Source organism: Haliotis rufescens, unplaced genomic scaffold (genome assembly GCF_023055435.1).
Source record: "Haliotis rufescens isolate VD_foot unplaced genomic scaffold, xgHalRufe1.0.p SCAF_8, whole genome shotgun sequence".
In the NCBI taxonomy this organism is placed as follows: domain Eukaryota; kingdom Metazoa; phylum Mollusca; class Gastropoda; order Lepetellida; family Haliotidae; genus Haliotis; species Haliotis rufescens.
This window is the reverse complement of record NW_025964372.1, coordinates 30,411,361-30,432,201: the sequence shown is the minus strand read 5'-3', so window position 1 is coordinate 30,432,201 and position 20,841 is coordinate 30,411,361. Positions and strand designations below refer to the sequence as shown.

Sequence of the window (20,841 nt, the reverse complement as noted above, 5' to 3'; positions counted from 1 at the left end):
ATCAATCCCAATTGCGTGGATCGATGCTCATGATATTAATCACTGGATCGTCTAGTCCAGACTCGATTATTTACAGACCGTCGTCATATAGCTGGAATATTGCTGAGTGCGGCGTTAAACAACAAACTAACCAACTAATGTACCAGTCCTTCTTTTAGCCCCTTAATGCCGAGAGCGCCAGGCTGGGTAACAACAAATACCATCTTTACGTCTTTTGGTATGACACAGCCAGGGATCAAACCTGCAACCTTCTGTTCTCCAGACAGACGCTCAATCCACTTAACCAGAGAGGCAGTCACCAGTAGTTAGTGAGTGAGTTGTGTTTTAGGCCGCTTTCAACAGTATTCCAGTTATATAGCGGCGTGTCAGCTTAATGTGGGAGGAAAGCCCGAGTGATGCAGGTCTCAGACGTTTACCACTTCGGTGAAACCCACGAGCACGGCTATGGTGCTGACAAACCTAGAAACATAATTGGGGCGAACCGGGATTCGAACCCACAATCATAGGTTTCTGGCGTGCCCAAGGGACGCGAATCGCGGCGCCTTAGACGACTGGGCCACCCTTGCCCCCCAGTCACCAGTAAATGAGATGTAATGGAATAGTAATATATCAAGGATACATTCTTACTCAACTGACATTTTAAAAATTTCAGGCCAGTGCAGGTATTGCAACAAAGAAAATCGACATTTTCCTTACGATGGCACCCGCAGAGAGTCGAGCCTATCCAATGCCGGTGGTTGTCGTGGCAACAGCAAAAGTGGAGGAACTGATTGGTCTGATTTGCTGGCAGTACATGCATGAGGCACGAGAACCTAGGATGATGTGAGAGCTTACTTTGTCTTGTTTGTTTGGGGTGAAAACAATTCTGGAATATTACTGACATGACTGTTGGGCAGTGGTGATTTGGATCCTCTCCCTCGGTCAGATAATATTGAGATTTCTCTTTAACACTAACAGCTTCATGAATAGAAATATTTTTTCTGTTGCAAGACCTTCAGCTTACTGGTACAGATTCAACATCAAAATAATTTGTGTACCGGTATTCTGTAGGGCTAGGACGTTACACCAGCTGTGTGATCTGATACGTATCACGATACCATGCTCACAATCTGATACATATCACAATTCTTGCATGTGCTCTTATCTGTGGTGTTTAAGCCATCAGAAATAAGACTATGGCCAAATACCTAGCACACTGATGATTTTCAGTTTGCAGTGTCAAGTATGGCACAATGGATGAAATGTTTATGTTTTCACTTATAATTTTCACTCCTAATTATCACCCGCCCCAAAGAAGTTGGCGGGGGATATTGAAATAGGTTCCATCCGTCCATGCGTCTGTGTTTGTGGGTGTCCCGAAATCGTTTCCGGAGCATAACTCATAAACCATTAAATTTTTCTGTACAAAACTTTGCATGTCTGTCAGACTCATGCTTAACTGGTGCCTTTTGCTATTTAGGAATTTTAGAATTTTTTATTTTTTTACATTTACATGACAACAAGTTGGACTTAGGTTCTATAAGGGTGGTGTTCGTTTCCGGAGCGTAACTCAAAAACTGTTATACTTTCTGACAAAACTTTGCATGTCTACCAGGCACATACTGAACTGGTGCCTTTTGATATTTAGCACTTTTAGAATTTTTTATTTTTTTACGTTTCCATGGCAACAAGTTGGCCTTAGAAAACAGTAAGGGTAGGGTTCGATTACGGATGAAATTTTCCACATCTATCAGACACATGCAGAATTGTTGCCTTTTGCTATTTATGAATTTTAGAAATTTATTTAAGTAATAACACAACTCATTACAAATACAGTTACATATTCCATCATAAACCGCAGAAGGCAAAACAACACCAGTAATTACTTTTTTAGTGCTGCAATTAGGCCATTTACAAAAAGGTCCAGTGAACATAGTTCACAGGAGCTAATGCATTGCACACAACCGGACATGTCATATTGGCGGGGGATATGAGTATTTCATGCTTGTTAATGTTTGGTGTAACACTTATAAAGCAAACATTTAAGGCAAGAAACGATATTTTTCGCTTAGTGTGCAGCTGTGATCGATACTTGTATCAAGAAGTACAAAATTGTGATGCATCGATGTATCATCCTATGACTAATATTGTGACAGATGATGTAACCATGGTTACTACTTTACTTAGCCACGTTTACATTTCATTTCTGATAGTTGGTTGGTTTGTTGTTTAACGCCACACTCAGCAATATTCCAGCTATATGCATGATATGACGGCGGTCTGTAAATAATCGAATCTGGACCAGACAATCCAGTGATTAATATCATGGGCATCGATCCACGCAATTGGGATCGATGACATGCATCAACTAAGTCAGCGAGCCCGACCACCTGATCCCGTTAGTTGCTTTTTACGACAAGCATAGTCACCTTTTACGGCAAGTATGGGTTTCTAGCCATTGTATTGTTACCATGGTGCTGGTTACAGAGAGGACACCGGTGTCTACTGGCTGCACATCGCTGAGGATGACGGGGAGGTTGACATGGACTTCCCCAGCCTCGACAAAAGGGAACCCGTGTCAAAGTTTGGTTTCTCAAAGCTGGCATTAGTTGAGAGGGCACCTGCTCACCCAACACCAAAGAAGTCACTTGTAGTAACAGTGTAAGTATTGTTTGTTCATTGTTTAATGCCACACTCTGCAATATTCCAGATAATTGACGGCAGTGAGTTAATAACCCAGTCTGGACCAGACAATCTGGTAATTGACATCATGAGCAGCAATCCACGCAATTGGAATATGATGACATGCATCAACCAAGTCAGCGAGCCTGACAACCCGATCCCATTAGTAACCTCTCATGACAAGCATAGCATAGTCTCCTGTTACGGAAAGCATGGTTTGCTGAAGACCTATTCTACCTGGATCTTCAAGAGTAAGGTAAAACATCACGTGGGTAAAACAATTACTAGCAGTCACAATGTGAGTCAAATGCAGTTACTAGCAGTCACAATGTGAGTCAAATGCAGTTACTAGCAGTCACAATGTGAGTCAAATGCAGTTACTAGCAGTCACAATGTGAGTCAAATGCAGTTACTAGCAGTCACAATGTGAGTCAAATGCAGTTACTAGTAGCCACAATGTGAGTCAAATGCAGTTACTAGTATCCACAATGTGAGTAACACAAGCAGACATTTGGATGATATATTGCAATAAAGGGAGATAATCAAGACTCTGTTGTCTTCCATCATAGGTGTATTTTTGTCTCAACCAACACAATACAGTATTGACAGCATGTACAGTAAACAAGAGATATTAATCAAATTGCAAGTGAATCCGTAGCATTTTAATTGCTGACCAAGCAATTAGTGGAGAGTTCATGTTTCTATTAACGAACAATTAGGCCACGCCTACTAATGAATTACTGTTTTCTGATTTATCAAAATGATAATAGAATAGGTGGTGCTTGTGTTGCATTATTGTGCTGAATGATGTCACTGGTTGTTTCCCATAGTCTACAATGTGTGTTAATGATTAAATAAGCAGTCTTGAAGTTATTATTGTTGACATATTTGTTTTTTAAGAATTTACTTCAATATGTTTGGTGTTTTATGGTTATAGACTTAAAAACAGTGTGCACACTTTTTGTAAATCTCTGATGCAGATTTGCACCGTATGCACACCAGTTTTTACGTTAAACACATGTACCAAAACATAAGTATTGAAGTCATGTCCCAAGTATTCAGCATATTGTGCAATATTGAAGTCATGTCCCAAGTATTCAGCATATTGTGCAATATTGAAGTCATGTCCCAAGTATTCAGCATATTTTGCAATATTGAAGTCATGTCCCAAGTATTCAGCATATTTTGCAATATTGAAGTCATGTCCCAAGTATTCAGCATATTTTGCAATATTGAAGTCAAATCTCAAGTATTACATTGTATTCAGCATGTTTCGCATTATTGAAGTCAATTTTCAAGTATTCAGCATGTTTCACAATATTGAAGTCAATTCTCAAGTATTCAGCATGTTTTGCAATATTGAAGTCAATTCTCAAGTATTCAGCATGTTTCGCAATATTGAAGTCAAATCTCAAGTATTCAGCATGTTTAGCAACACTGAAGTCAATTCTCAAGTATTCAGCATGTTTTGTGTGGGTAACGTTTGCTTCATACCGCATCAGATATGTTGTAGAAAGTGCAGTATAGTTATGTAGGTGATGTGTTATCATTACACATACTGTAATACCGCATCAGATATGTTGTAGAAAGTGCAGTATAGTTATGTAGGTGATGTGTTATCATTACAAATACTGTAAATCAGAAAGGTTTTGCCAGCAGGAAAGTACTGCAACAACAGCCAGTGGCACACACTCGTAATACTTTCATGACACAGTTATATTTGCAGTCCAACAATTAACACAAAGCGGAAGGAGGCAGATTTCTCTTAGTCACTTCCACACATTGTCAACCAGCCAGTGCATGATTAAGTACATAACCCCTCACACCCTGTTTCCTTGATGATACATTGTCAACCAGCCAGTGCATGATTAAGTACATAACCCCTCACATCCTGTTTCCTTGATGATACATTGTCAACCAGCCAGTGCATGATTAAGTACATAACCCCTCACATCCTGTTTCCTTGATGATACATTGTCAACCAGCCAGTGCATGATTAAGTACATAACCCCTCACATCCTGTTTCCTTGATGATACATTGTCAACCAGCCAGTGCATGATTAAGTACATAACCCCTCACATCCTGTTTCCTTGATGACACATTGTCAACCAGCCAGTGCATGATTAAGTACATAACCCCTCACATCCTGTTTCCTTGATGACACATTGTCAACCAGCCAGTGAATGATTAAGTACATAACCCCTCACATCCTGTTTCCTTGATGACACATTGTCAACCAGCCAGTGCATGATTAAGTACATAACCCCTCACATCCTGTTTCCTTGATGACACATTGTCAACCAGCCAGTGCATGATTAAGTACATAACCCCTCACATCCTGTTTCCTTGATGACACATTGTCAACCAGCCAGTGCATGATTAAGTACATAACCCCTCACATCCTGTTTCCTTGATGACACATTGTCAACCAGCCAGTGCATGATTAAGTACATAACCCCTCACATCCTGTTTCCTTGATGACACATTGTCAACCAGCCAGTGCATGATTAAGTGAATAACCCCTCACATCCTGTTTCCTTGATGACACATTGTCAACCAGCCAGTGCATGATTAAGTACATAACCCCTCACATCCTGTTTCCTTGATGACACATTGTCAACCAGCCAGTGCATGATTAAGTACATAACCCCTCACATCCTGTTTCCTTGATGACACATTGTCAACCAGCCAGTGCATGATTAAGTACATAACCCCTCACATCCTGTTTCCTTGATGACACATTGTCAACCAGCCAGTGCATGATTAAGTACATAACCCCTCACATCCTGTTTCCTTGATGACACATTGTCAACCAGCCAGTGCATGATTAAGTACATAACCCCTCACATCCTGTTTCCTTGATGACACATTGTCAACCAGCCAGTGCATGATTAAGTGAATAACCCCTCACATCCTGTTTCCTTGATGACACATTGTCAACCAGCCAGTGCATGATTAAGTACATAACCCCTCACATCCTGTTTCCTTGATGACACATTGTCAACCAGCCAGTGCATGATTAAGTACAAAACCCCTCACATCCTGTTTCCTTGATGACACATTGTCAACCAGCCAGTGCATGATTAAGTACATAACCCCTCACATCCTGTTTCCTTGATGACACATTGTCAACCAGCCAGTGCATGATTAAGTACATAACCCCTCACATCCTGTTTCCTTGATGACACATTGTCAACCAGCCAGTGCATGATTAAGTACATAACCCCTCACATCCTGTTTCCTTGATGACACATTGTCAACCAGCCAGTGCATGATTAAGTACATAACCCCTCACATCCTGTTTCCTTGATGACACATTGTCACTCAGTGTCAAAAGTTCTGTATCCTGCCACGTCTTGTCAAATTGCTTACATCACTCTGAGTGAGTGAGTGAGTATGGTTTTACACCGCTTTTAGCAATATTCCAGCAAAAGCACAGCGGGGACACCAGAAATGGGCTTCACACATTGTACCCATGTCGGGAATCGAATCCGGGTCTTCGGCGTGACAAGCGAACACTTTAACCACTAGGCTACCCGACCGCCCCTACATCACTCTGAGCAGTCCAGACATAATGTTAGATATACACACTACACCAACCTTCCTCGTCAAGTACAACACATGCAGGAGCAGTCGGGTAGCCCAGTGGTTAAAGCGTTCACTCGCCACCCTGAAGACCCGGGTTCGATTCCCACATGGGTACAATGTGTGAAGCCCATTTCTGGTGTCCCCTGCTGTGATATTGCTGGAATATTGCTAAAAGCGGCGTAAAACCATACTCACTCACTCACTACAACACATGCATCTATAGTGAAAATATCACTGACTGACCCTGAGCCAACTTTTCATCACGCCACTTACTTCTCATAAAACATAACATTTGCAGAAGTATTGCTTTGATCTTCGGTAATCTCATCAACAGGATGTCGCAAAACATCCACTCACAATAATATCATGGCGCATAACTTTCCAGATTCACAGTATTTGAATTTACATTAAGTCGTGTGATGAATTGATAAAAATCCAAATTACATTACCATATTTGACATAATAAGCGCCCAGGGCGCTCTCAAAATTAGAAATAGGGGGCTATTTTTAGAATATTATTTTGGTGAAAAACAACAGAGCTGAAAGATCGTAAATTTCGTGGTTTAGGCTGACAGCCTGAAATGTTTATATACGACAGAAATATTTTTCCAGAATTTCACATAATTGAGGATGCATACTTAATTAACACACATATTATACACGAATAAATTAGTCTTGTGTGCATTGATCAATCGGAAGGGGTGCTAATTGGGATTGTTCACGAGCCAATATATTAGCAAATATTGCTGTGGACACTTATTAGAGCGGGGCGCTTACTATGTCGAATACGGTAAGTCGTGTTATGATTTTATTAAAATCTAAATTTAGGTTGTCGACACAATAAAGTGTTATTGACAACTATGCTGAGAAGCCCACATGTATGACAGTCCATGTTTCGTATGTTTGTAGAAATGTTCCGAGTCGAGGGTTCAACAAGTTCCAGGTCGACAACATCAACATTCCTATGAAAGACATCCTCAACAAAGTCCTCAAGCGGCGCAAAATCAAAGTGAAGCCGGGTAGGGGAATATTGTGTCGTATCCACTGCGAGTGGATGGTTATATTATCCACTGTGTGTTCCATTTGGTGCGGGAAGTATATCTGTTTGAAACATTCAGTGTAATTCCATTCCCAATGTTGCATGCTAGACTTAACTGACATTTCTGTTCAAGGTCGCCAATTTCCAATTTTCTTCATTCAGTCCACACTCCGTTGCAGTGGTGACTCAGCATAACACCACTGCCACAGGCTAATTTGCATATCTGCATATCACGTGACCGGACTTTTCTCTTGTTTGTAAACAAACACGCTTTTTCATAAATCAGTATAGAACGGACTATTGCAAGTATTTGGTATATGCTTTAGATATTGTTTTGCATAATTATATAGATATGCTACCACAACTGCGACAGTGAGTTGCATGACAATATATATTTATACATCAAAGTGACCGTATCGCTAGCTCTCCATAGGGCTTGGATGACAGCATGTGGAGCCGTACAACCAATGTAAACAAACGATAACTACACAAAAGCAAGTAGATTGTCACGTTTTAGGATACTTTCTAAATGAACTGTAACCATTCTTTGACATTTGTTTATCACAATGTGAAAGCATGTCAAAAATGAAACGGATGAACAGCATATGCAATATTGTGAAAGGACTGTGAAATCTGTGACGAATCATCACATGGCGCTGGCCTGTGGCAGATGTACTATGCTGGCTGGCTGCCGGCCGCAAGGAACTCTGGGTAGGAGAGTGCATTCAGTCGCTAAGTTGTGTTTTCCATCTCGGAAATCACCATCTGTAGAAATGCTGCAGGTTTCAGAACATTGTCATTGTTAAGATCAATGCTCCAGATAAGCTGCGTATCTGCATAAAAAGTAAAATGAAATACAAGCGTATCAAATACGGGACTAACATTACAGATAGGCTTCAAAAATAAAACTTGTGTGTATCATCAAAATATTATGAAGTAACCCTGCGTATTCGATTAGCAAATCAGCAACTTATTTTGAAATTATAAATGGGCATTCAGTCAACCTTGCCAAACTCCACGATGACAGTTACATCATGATCATTTGCCATCACACTTTCTTGTGGAAGTATCGTGGTAATTTTTAGTCCTATAAAGCTCTCGAACCCACACACTAGTTTGCAGGGATGAATAGTTTTTTTAAATATTTAACTTAAATACCCACATGTGTAAAAACTAGCGGGTAACAGAAACTTGAATACCCAGATAGAATTACTGATACCCAATGATTATAAAATGCATGGGAACTCACATATGGATAGACAGCAACATGTCATGCGTTTGATATCCCCCACAACGCGTTCTGCTGGAGGGGGTGTTAAAATGGACACAGTCTGTTGGCGCCTCCGTGCAGATCTTGAAAACTGTACAATATTTCTTCACCAAACCTGGTACATGTATGGGTCTAGTGGTGTAGTGGTGCCTTTTGATGTTTTGGGGATTTTGGTGAATAATATTTTTTTAGTTTCCATGGCAACAGCTTTGACTTAGACTGACAATGGCGGTAGTGCTCATTTCCAGGGCAGATCTTGAAAACGTAACAATTTTTCTTTACCAAACTTGGCAGATAGATAGGTCTAGTTGTGAACTGGTGCCTTTTGATGGTTTGAGATTTTTTCAATAAATATTTTTTTAGTTTCCATGGCAACAAGTTTCATACATGCACCTCATCAAAAGTATCGGGCCTCCAAATGTAAAGTGTAATTGTGAGTTGATTTTTAATGTAGAGATTTTCAAACGATACCGTGTGTAGACACATCATCTGCACTCAGACTGGTAGCCACATTAACTGCCCAACCTTGTGGGTGTGTTTATGCAAGCTGCGGGCACACCTAAGGGTTCTCTATAGAGAAATTCATGTTTAATGATAGAATGTTCTACGTCTTTAGGGGCAGTCAGGTAGCCTAGTGGTTAAAGCGTGCGCTCGTCACGCAGAAGACCCGGGTTCAATTCCCGACATGGGTACAATGTGTGAAGCCCATTTCTGGTGTCCCCTGCCGTGATATTGCTGGAATATTGCTAAAAGCGGCGTAAAACCATACTCACTTTCTCACTCACTCACTCTATTAATCCCCAATTACAGTCCTCGTAATCACTGGCGAATAAAGTTTTTACTTTGCACATGCTTATTTTTCTACTATTTATAAAATCAATGTCTTGCTTTCGAGGTTCTCCTTACCCATATCTTTTCTGATTTCCATGATTGTCAAAAAAAAATTGTGGCGCGATAGTTTTGATGAGGTGTACATTTATTCTTGACAAGTAATTACTAGGGCTGGCTATCAATATAGATCATAGAGATTGATAATCGCTAACTAAATATCAATCAATTATATATTAATATCGGAAAAGGAACTTTAAGCAAATAAACAAGAAATCAATATATTTCACACCACTTGTGAGCCGTGACACATTTATGAATGGATTACTTTGTGGACATTGAGATATAACAAAAACTGTTGTTTTATGTCTTTGACAATTGACATTATTGACAATGACAAGTCTGTTTCGGTAAATCTAATCTTTATTTCATCACAATAGTTTATGTGAGTTATTATCAACGACAACAGTTTCATATCGCTAATCGTTAGAATTTCTTCCCATCGGCGATAATTCTGATTATCTATCTTTTTAACCAGCCCTAGTATTTACAATTGCGGGGGATACTTATGACTTAGTCCTGTTGATTGTTGTAGGGCTGAGTTACTACCTAGAGAAGCAGAACGAGCCAGGCTCTGTTATTGACCTTGATGACTTAGTCCTGTTGTTTGTTGTAGGGCTGAGTTACTACCTAGAGAAGCAGAACGAGCCAGGGTCTGTCATTGACCTTGATGACTTAGTCCTGTTGTTTGTTGTAGGGCTGAGTTACTACCTAGAGAAGCAGAACGAGCCAGGCTCTGTTATTGACCTTGATGACTTTGTCCTGTTGTTTGTTGTAGGGCTGAGTTACTACCTAGAGAAGCAGAACGAGCCAGGGTCTGTCATTAACCTTGATGACTTTGTCCTGTTGTTTGTTGTAGGGCTGAGTTACTACCTAGAGAAGCAGAACGAGCCAGGCTCTGTCATTAACCTTGATGACTTTGTCCTGTTGTTTGTTGTAGGGCTGAGTTACTACCTAGAGAAGCAGAACGAGCCAGGGTCTGTCATTAACCTTGATGACTTTGTCCTGTTGTTTGTTGTAGGGCTGAGTTACTACCTAGAGAAGCAGAACGAGCCAGGGTCTGTCATTGACCTTGATGACTTAGTCCTGTTGTTTGTTGTAGGGCTGAGTTACTACCTAGAGAAGCAGAACGAGCCAGGGTCTGTCATTGACCTTGATGACTTAGTCCTGTTGTTTGTTGTAGGGCTGAGTTACTACCTAGAGAAGCAGAACGAGCCAGGGTCTGTTATTGACCTTGATGACTTTGTCCTGTTGTTTGTTGTAGGGCTGAGTTACTACCTAGAGAAGCAGAACGAGCCAGGGTCTGTCATTGACCTTGATGACTTAGTCCTGTTGTTTGTTGTAGGGCTGAGTTACTACCTAGAGAAGCAGAACGAGCCAGGGTCTGTTATTGACCTTGATGACTTTGTCCTGTTGTTTGTTGTAGGGCTGAGTTACTACCTAGAGAAGCAGAACGAGCCAGGGTCTGTCATTGATCTTGAGTCCAACCTGGCCGCCACTGACACCATGGAGTTTTGTCTCGTCAGAGAAAACAGTGAGTGCAATACGTATGTAATATGTAACAGGATGTAGATGTATGTCCCTGGTCTTCCACTAGTTACTGCATTTCTGCGTTACCTGATATGTCACAAACAGTCATGACATTATGAATTGAAAGGAAGAGGCAGAAATAATAAGAATGGCTACCTTTTTGGAGACCAGTGAAGATCCGTGGTAGAATAGGTCTTCAGCAACCCATGCTTACCGTAAAAAGGTGACTATGCTTGTCGTAAGAGGCGGCTAATGGGATCGGATAATCAGGCTCGCTGACTTGGTTGATGCATGTCATCAGTCCCAATTGTGTGGATCAATGCTCATGATAACAATCCGGACTTGATTATTTACAGACTGCCGTCATATAGCTGGAATATTGCTGAGTGCGGCGTTAAACAACAAACAAACAAAAAAACCTTTTTAGACCTACGTGAAGTGTCACATTTTCAGTTACAGAAAACATTATAATATTGATATAAAGAGTACACTGCAAATCATGTAATTGAGCGCTAAATTTCTCCAATTTCCTTGTCACGTGTGATCAAGTTGATCCAACAGTTACCACAATCTCCTGCCATGTATGAAGGCATCATTGTTCTTAGTAACCTCATTGAATAATCTCATTACAAAAGACCCAGGAAGATCCAGGGTAGATGCTGTGTTGACCTTGGTTGATCCTTTGTTGACCTTGGTTGATCCTGTGTTAACCGCGGTTGATCCTGTGTTGAACGCGATTGATCCTGTTTTGACCTTGGTTGATCCTTTGTTGACCGCGGTTGATCCTGTGTTGACCGCGGTTGATCCTGTGTTGACCGCGGTTGATCCTGTGTTAACTGTGGTTGATCCTGTTTTGACCATGGTTGATCCTGTGATGATCGTGGTTGATCCTGTGTTGACTGTGGTTGATCCTGTATTGACTGGTTGATCCTGTGATAATCCTGTGTTGACTGTGGTTGATCCTGTATTGACTGGTTGATCCTGTTGGATCCTGTATTGACCGTGGTTGATCCTGTGTTGACTGGTTGATCCTGTGATTATCCTGTGTTGACTGTGGTTGATCCTGTGATTATCCTGTGTTGACCGTGGTTGATCCTGTGTTGACTGGTTGATCATGTGATGATCCTGTGTTGACTGTGGTTGATCCTGTGATGATCCTGTGTTGACTGTGGTTGATCCTGTGATGATCCTGTGTTGACCGTGGTTAATCCTGTTATGATCCTGTGTTGACCGTGGTTGATCCTGTGATTATCCTGTGTTGACCTTGGTTGATCCTGTGTTGACTGTGGTCAATCCTGTGATGATCCTGTGTTGACTGTGGTTGATCCTGTGTTGACTGTTGTTGATCCTGTGTTGACCGTGGTTGATCCTGTGATTATCCTGTGTTGACTGTGGTTGATCCTGTGTTGACTGTGGTTGGTCCTGTGTTGACTGTGGTTGATCCTGTGTTGACTGTGGTTGATCCTGTGTTGACTGTGGTTGGTCCTGTGTTGACTGTGGTTGATCCTGTATTGACTTGTTGATCCATATTGACTGGTTGATCCTGTGTTGACCGTGGTTGATCCTGTGTCGACTGTGGTTGATCCTGTGATGATCCTGTGTTGACTGTGGTTGATCCTGTGTTGACTGTGGTTGGTCCTGTGTTGACTGTGGTTGATCCTGTGTTGACTGTGGTTGATCCTGTGTTGACTGTGGTTGGTCCTGTGTTGACTGTGGTTGATCCTGTGTTGACTGTGATTGATCCTGTATTGACTTGTTGATCCATATTGACTGGTTGATCCTGTGTTGACCGTGGTTGATCCTGTGTTGACTGTGATTGATCCTGTGGGATCTTGTTTTGACCGTGGTTGATGCTCTGTTGACTGTGGTTGATCCTGTGTTGACCGTGGTTGATGCTGTGATTATCCTGTGTTGACTGTGGTTGATCCTTTGTTGACTGTGGTTGATCCTGTGTTGACCGTGGTTGATCCTGTGTTGACTGTGGTTGATCCTGTATTGACTGGTTTATCCTGTGATGATCCTGTGTTGACTGTGGTTGATCCTGTGATTATCCTGTGTTGACTGTGGTTGATCCTCTGTTGACTGTGGTTGATCATGTGTTGACCGTGGTTGATCCTGTGTTGACTGTGGTTGATCCTGTATTGACTGGTTGATCCTGTGTTGACTGTGGTTGATCCTGTGTTGACCGTGGTTGATCCTGTGTTGACTGTGGTTGATCCTGTATTGACTGGTTGATCCTGTGTTGACTGTGGTTGATCCTGTGTTGACCGTGGATGATCCTGTGTTGACTGTGGTTAATCCTGTGTTGTAGGTCAGCGGGGGGACATAGAGGAGCTGTACCCGGTGGACTCCTCGGACGTGGCTGAGTCACTGACCAGTCATCAGTACAAGTCCTACATCGTCAACATGGTGCATAAGCTGAGAACCAACACAGAGGTTCAGCTAGGTAACATTATATATACATATAAACACTGACTGGGCTCCTAATTAAACAATAGATAGATGGTAACCTATTTTGAGTATACTGCAAGAGGGTGACTAAGCATAGCATTTATTAGTCATTGGTGTTGAATAAATACAAAAGACACACTACGTGAAGTTTGCCTGCAGTAAAATTCTGCATTTATTAACATCAGCAGAGCAGTCATCGTCCAAAACAACATTTCAAGGTGGTGCCAAACGTCCATATTTCTTTACATTCATATTTGAGAATGCCACACATGAGGAACTATAACCTGGGGTATTGTACAGATTTTTACCAGTGTTGGGCAGCCTCCTCATCAGTCAGTTTAAGCCAGTGGAACCACTTCAATTATTATAAACAATGACTATTCAGGGTTTCTGGTGACCATTATTTAGTTATGTTGGATGTAGGGGTGACCATTGGTCTGGGAATCACTACTGCGATAACTATTGAAATTGAAAGAAACTATTGCGATAACTATTGATATTGAAAGAAACTATTGCGATAACTATTGATATTGAAAGAAACTATTGCGATAACTATTGATATTGAAAGAAACTATTGCGATAACTATTGAATTTGAAAGAAACTATTGCGATAACTATTGAAATTGAAAGACACTATTGCGATAACTATTGAATTTGAAAGAAACTATTGTGATAACTATTGAAATTGAAAGAAACTATTGTGATAACTATTGATATTGAAAAAAACTATTGCGATAACTATTGATATTGCAAGCAACTATTGTAATAAATATCGATAGTTTTCAGTGTATCATTTCAGATGGATTTTAGAGTTGAATTAAACCTTGGAACTGAAGTTTCCTTTGAATGTGATAACCATAACAACAAAAAAGTTTGAGATATGACTGATTTGTTTTTTCTTTTCCCTAATAATTAAGGGACAGAAACTTCCACATTACCATGTGTAAATTACTGCCACTCATAACATTGCATAATCAAAAGAAAAACAAATTTGAACAGCATTCCATATATTTTATTGATATGGTAAATACAATCGAAACTATTGATATTCCTTACTGAAATCAATACTTTTGATCGGAAACGGATGTAACAATCAATTTATTGACTTTAAGTGCAACAATAGCAACATATCGATATTTCGATTTATCGTGACACCCCCAGTTGGAAGTGTCCTCTTTATCATGTTAATATGGAAGGAAAGCTAAATTCAGGACATTTACCAAATTCTATGCACCCTAGTGTCATTAAATGAGATCTTTTTTTGATACAATAACTCTTTACATGAAGGCCGACAACCTATCCAAAGAAAAGAGCTTCATGACATATCTGATTTTAATGACAGTGCTCTGCACCCGTACTCGCTGTAAGTGTAGCTCACTGCAGTTGTCTCCCTTTGTTGCCTCCAGGTGTCAGTGGTGAGAAGGTAGAAATAGACCCGGTCACCAACAAGGGCACCGGGAGGTTGTTCAAGCAGAAAGCTGTCACTTACGATGCTGACAACATTGCTGACTGCGATATAGTGGAAAATAGGTCTAACGGTAAGTATATATATCAGACCTCATACACTTAGATTAGTTACTAAGGAGCCAACTGTTTGACATTCTGGTGGAGGGAGGCCTGGGATTATTTTTGAAAAAATAATTTGTTCCAGAAATAAAAATGAAAAAAAAAAATTGTTTTCAGGTTTTGCTAGGAAAAATTATTTTTTCGCTGGACATACTAAATGTTGTGAAAAAAAATGTTGTGAAAGAATTTTATAATTGTTCATCATCGTCTTTCACAGAAACACAATTTGCATGTTAAAGCAATGACTGAAAAGATACCACCCCACCTCCAGAATAACCAATGGCAGTTACCTAAACACTCAAGTTTTGTCAGCTTGTGTCTGTTGTAGCTGCCATGTTACATGTGACTTCAAGCACTGAAAGAGACCTTTAGAGATTCTGGGATATAATGTAGATCCATAGCAACCCGACTCGTGAAGATTCCGGGGTAGAATAGATCTTCAGCAACCCATGCTTGTCGTAAAAGGCGACAAACGGGATCGGGTGGTAAGGCTTGATGACTTGGTTGATGCATGTCATCGATCCCAATTGCATGGATCGATGCCCATGATATTAATCACTGGATTGTCTGGTCCAGACTCGATTATTTATTTATTTCGTCATATAGCTGGAATATTGCTGAGTGCGGCATTAAACAACAAACCAAAACCAACCATAGCAACCCACGCTTGTGCTATTAGATGACTGAAATGAATTGGGTGGTCAGACTTGGTTGTTGTATGTAGTTGTCATATACTTGTGTGCAGCGATGTTCATGATGGCAATCACTGAATAGTGTGGTCCTGATTCGATTATTTACAAGCCACCTTCATATTGCTGGAATATTGCTGAGTGTGGCGTTAAACTTCAAACACTGGAAGTGTAATTTATAGGAGGTCCGAGATTCACGCAATGTCCCATAAGCCCTTTACGGTGTTCATGTTCAATGTGAAGTTATAAGAAATAAATTGCAACTACCAGAAACTTCACGTTAATTGAATGTCTGACCAAGTACAAACATTTGCATTTATCTTTTCCATGTCATCGATTCCAATTGCGTGGATCAATGCTCATGATATCAATCACTGGATTGTCTGGTCCAGGCTCGATTATTCACTGTACAGACCGCCGTCATATAGCCACAGTAATGCTGCGTGCGGCGTAAAACAACCAACCAACCAACCAACCAACCAACCAACCAATCATACTGTTGTCTGCAGTTTTAGTGCTAATGCTTAAATGAGCAGTTCTTATTGTTGAGTTATTTGTTTATAAGAATTGACTTCAATATGTTTTTACATGAGGGATCCATTAGGATTCTTAAATAAGTGACCCTGGCAGGCAAATTGAGAAAAATTGTTATTTGGTTCAAAATTGGGAACTTTTAAAAGTTCATATTTCTTAAACATGTAAAATTCAGAGGAAGCTTGCTTTTAGTGCAATAATATTAAATGAAGCATTAAGACCTGTTATATTTATATTACACATTATAGCATGAATTGGGAAATAAACTAGTGTCCAAAAGAAACGATACCAACTTATTTTCAAAATTGTTTTTTGCTAAGTGAATTGTCTAGTATGAAAACATGCCAATTCGTATTGCACATCCCAAACACAGCATAGTCGATAAAAAATACCGGGAACACGTGATCACTTCCGGGAAAAAACGTAAATTTCGTCAAAGTGACATTTCCCTCTCTAGCATGTTCTGCACGTGCATAAAAACTGTATAAAACGGCTGATCAGACACGTTGATATCACAGGAACAAAAAGAACACAAGATATGCCACGTTTGACAGCCATCGAGAGAGAGAGAGCCGTTGGAATGGTCCAACAAGGAGCGTCACACGTCGACGTCGCCAGAAGGTTGGGCTGCGCACGCATCACTATCACCAGGTTGATGCAGCGGTTACGTCAGACAGGTCAGACGTCAGACAGGCCCAGGAGTGGAAGACCACGAGTAACCACGCCCCGTGAAGATCGTTACATCCGGGTATTACACCTGAGGAACCGCACCGTAACAGCGACGTCCACGGCGGCTACAGCACTGGGACACAGGATCAGTCGACAGACCGTCTACAGGAGACTACGGCAGTATGGTATCCGGCCAGGTCATCCCTACCGCGGACCGCTACTGACGCCTCGACACCGGAACAACAGACTGATCTGGGCCAGGCGAGTTCGACGTTCGCAACGGCGGGACTGGGCACATGTTATGTTCTCTGATGAGAGCAGATTCCTCATCTTCAGAAACGATGGACGGCAGCTTGTATACCGACGATTTGGTGAACGTTTGGCGCCTAACTGTATCCAACAGGTCAGGCCGTTTGGAGGTGGAGGGTTAATGGTTTGGGGTGGCATATGTGGTGACGTCAAAACGATGCTTGTCGTTATTCGTGGAAACCTGAATGCACAGCGTTATCTTGATGACATCCTACGGCCTGTTGTGGTGCCCTTTATTCAGCAACAGCCTCGTGGACTCCTTTTCCAACATGACAATGCGAGGCCACACACAGCAAGATTGACACAGAACTTCCTTGCCAACGCCAACGTACAGGTTTTGCCATGGCCCGCATGTTCACCGGACATGAATCCCATCGAGCACTTATGGGACCACCTCGATCGGCAAATCGGACGTCGCCGTGTGCCTCCAGTCAACGTCCAGGACTTGGAACGATGTCTCCTCGAGGAATGGCAACGCATCACTCCCAACGTCATCAGACGTTTGATGTCATCAGTCCGTAGGCGTGTTCTGGCATGTATTGATGCTCACGGTGGACATACCCGCTACTGACTTGACTTTGAGACGTGTGGTGTGACATTTCCCGTTGTTTCTGTGATCAGTGCTCTAACGAAATGTTCATTTTTCGACCCCACCCATCTTTAAAGGCTTGTCATATTGGTTGTACAGATTTTATTGAAATGAAATTTTTGTACAGATGTTGTGAAAGGATTTCTCAAAAGCATAACACCAATCCTAAACTTCTGCATTGTTTAGTTTTTCTTTTATGTTGTTGCAAACAGGTGGTATCGTTTCTTTTGGACACTAGTTTATTTCGTTCCAAATTGGGAATTTTTATTGACATTTGCTGCAGACTTTGGGTTTAATATCTGCCTCTGTGCAGGTCTAAGTAAATCCCTGTGCATGTATTTTTGCAGGTGAAAATCGCTACATGCTACACCGAATTACCCAAAGTGTGCCCACGTTTTTATTTTTAAACCTACATAAACACAAAAATGTACTGAAGTCTCAATTAAATGTATGTTCTATTGACAAGATGTTCTGTTTGTAGGCAAGTGTGTGTTCCGGATGATGTACCAGAGTAACCATGACTACAAGCATCATGACTTCGAGGTTGAAGAGGAGGTGGCCAATGAAATTGTTCAGAAAATAAACAACATTCTTGAGCTGAGGCTCAGTCAAACACGTAAAGACTTTGTGGCAAACAGAGAGAGAAAGAGGAAGCGAGACTCACTCAGATACAGTTAACACTGGGAGTTGGACAATCCACTGACAAGCAACAACTCGTCATCTCAAAGAGGACCAGATCTAACCTTTGAGATACGTAATGTGCATTAGACAACTGATATTCTATTTGATGGACCACAGGATGGATCCAGGGATAAGTGTAGGATTTCTGAAGTGAAAACCCAGTGTGCTGTTGTACAAAACAACCTCATGACCCTGTCACACGTATAGCAGTAACGTATGAGAATTTTTGCCAAAACGCCGGCAACGCTGAAACACGCTATGGATAAGTTAGGTGTAAGTTGTATACGTTAAAAGCATGCTGGTATACGTTGTAGTATGCAGAGGCTTAAAAACATTTTTGTGCATGCACAAAATTTTCGGCTTTATACGTTAGGCATACTTTAGAGGTATGCTCTACATACGTTTATATACGCCAGATATACATTACCCATACGGCCCGTTTAAGGCACCTTTCTCCTACGATGAACGCGCTAGTCATACGCTGAACATGCCAGACATAGATGGCAAAATGCTTTTATACGATGTCATAAGTTATTATAAGTCAGTGATACGCTACTATTACGTTAGACATGCGTTACATATACGGTAAACTCTCGTTATGTATACGCTATGGATGCGCCCAAATCATGGTTTTTCGTATGACGTATGACACGCTAGGTGCAAGTTTCTCTGAAACGTTGTAGTGTGACAGGGCCATTAGTACTATGACTGTCGTAAGTCTATGATAAGGTATGGGAGTTACGATCACCTTAGCGCTAAGATCACTTTGTACAGTGACTCTTACAGGAACTGATTCCCCCACTTTTAGTGCCCGTGGGTAGCCCCACCAGATAACATCCAGAATGGACAATGGGTTGTCTTTAAAATCAAATGCTTTTTGATTTATGAACTGTGATGAAATGTTGTGTTTTAATTCTAGGCTAAGATAACTACTAAATGAATGTGGTTTGTTGAAACATATATGGGATGTCTTTGAATCTGTGATGTGTATTCTGTGAAATTAAATACAGCTATGACTATAATTAACACAGAGATGTTGTTCTTTCCCCATCCTCGACTATCCAGGGTATTATATCACAAATATATTATGATTAAAAACCCTTCACCCATTTGCCACGGTAGGTTCATTTTAGATGTGATGTCACCTTAATTTCTCCTATAAGTAATTACCACACTGCCATTAACAATGTGCAAAATGAAACTATTGCAGCAGTTGGGTCCATAACATACTGAACATATTATGTTTGGGATCATGAATATTTTTGGGGATATTTTTTGTAATTTGTGTGGTCAGTCTTTGCTACCAAAAAATATACCCAAAATTATTCAGGATCAAAAACTTTTTCTTTTCAGTATAGGGATGCAATACCCTGGATAATTGAAGATGATACCATAAAAGTTCAATACTGAGTCCCCTGGGCACACCAGAAACCTGTGATTGTGGGATCAAAATGGCAGGGGTGCTCATTTCCAGAGCAGATCCTGAAAAACGTAAAAAATATTCTTCACCACAATTCCAGGGACATAGATGACATTGTCCCCTTGCTAACTACAGTGAAACCTGCACATCACACAACTGGGGGGTAATGCCAGTTGAAAACTACAGTGAAACCCTGTTGCTAACTACAGTGAAACCTGCACATTACACAACTGTGGGATAATGCCTGTTGATAACTACAGTGAAACCTGCACATTACACAACTGTGGGATAATGCCTGTTGATGACTACAGTGAAACCTGCACATCACACAACTGTGGGATAATGCCTGTTGATGACTACAGTGAAACCTGCACATTACACAACTGTGGGATAATGCCTGTTGATAACTACAGTGAAACCCTTATGAAAAATATAAGATATTTTTTATACTGCCGACATTACACATCACTCTGAAAATGAATATTATCGAGGTTTTTTGTGACTGAAACATACATCTTCATTACAAGTTAAGCCAATCCAGGTCAAGATTATCTTTTGTCATTACCTACCAACCCAAATCAAACTTTAAGATTTTTCACTATCAAACTCCGTAAAAGAAAAAAAATATGTCTGGATTATGGGATCATGGGTGAGTAATCGTATGTCCGAGTTCCCAGCAGTGTTTGTCTTGATTTTAGATAAACAGTGTCCAGACTAACAAGGTCTCACTGTGTATGTCCTTATGTATGAAATACCCACTGATGGGATAACATCCTTCATTAACCACAGTTCTACGTCGCCATTCTGTTATGGTCTGTACCCTTGACACATTCGCAACCAAAACTTCAGTTTTGGAGGTTGCATAGCATTATCTACTGTATCCCTCTTATCTTTCTCGCTCCTGAGTGCACACCAATGTTTACAAGTATACGTCTATATTGGGGCGGTCGGATAGC

General features: G+C 40.9%; 1 protein-coding gene across 2 annotated transcripts in view; it reads left to right on the top strand.

Moving 5' to 3' along the window:
• The window catches only part of LOC124145542 (target of rapamycin complex 2 subunit MAPKAP1-like), a 28,019-nt gene extending 8,532 nt beyond the window's left edge, over nt 1-19,487 (top strand). Inside the window, exons 6-12 of one of the 2 annotated variants that reach the window (XM_048389143.1) lie at nt 653-822; nt 2,467-2,640; nt 7,160-7,269; nt 10,064-10,981; nt 13,289-13,423; nt 14,835-14,966; nt 18,266-19,487. In XM_048389143.1, coding sequence (XP_048245100.1) covers nt 653-822; nt 2,467-2,640; nt 7,160-7,269; nt 10,064-10,981; nt 13,289-13,423; nt 14,835-14,966; nt 18,266-18,462 — 1,836 coding nt within the window. In that variant the 3' untranslated portion in view covers nt 18,463-19,487. Of the gene's footprint in view, nt 1-652; nt 823-2,466; nt 2,641-7,159; nt 7,270-9,982; nt 10,982-13,288; nt 13,424-14,834; nt 14,967-18,265 lie in introns of both variants that reach the window. The other variant, XM_048389142.1, reaches the window with a different exon arrangement.
• The last annotated feature ends 1,354 nt before the right edge of the window (nt 19,488-20,841 follow it).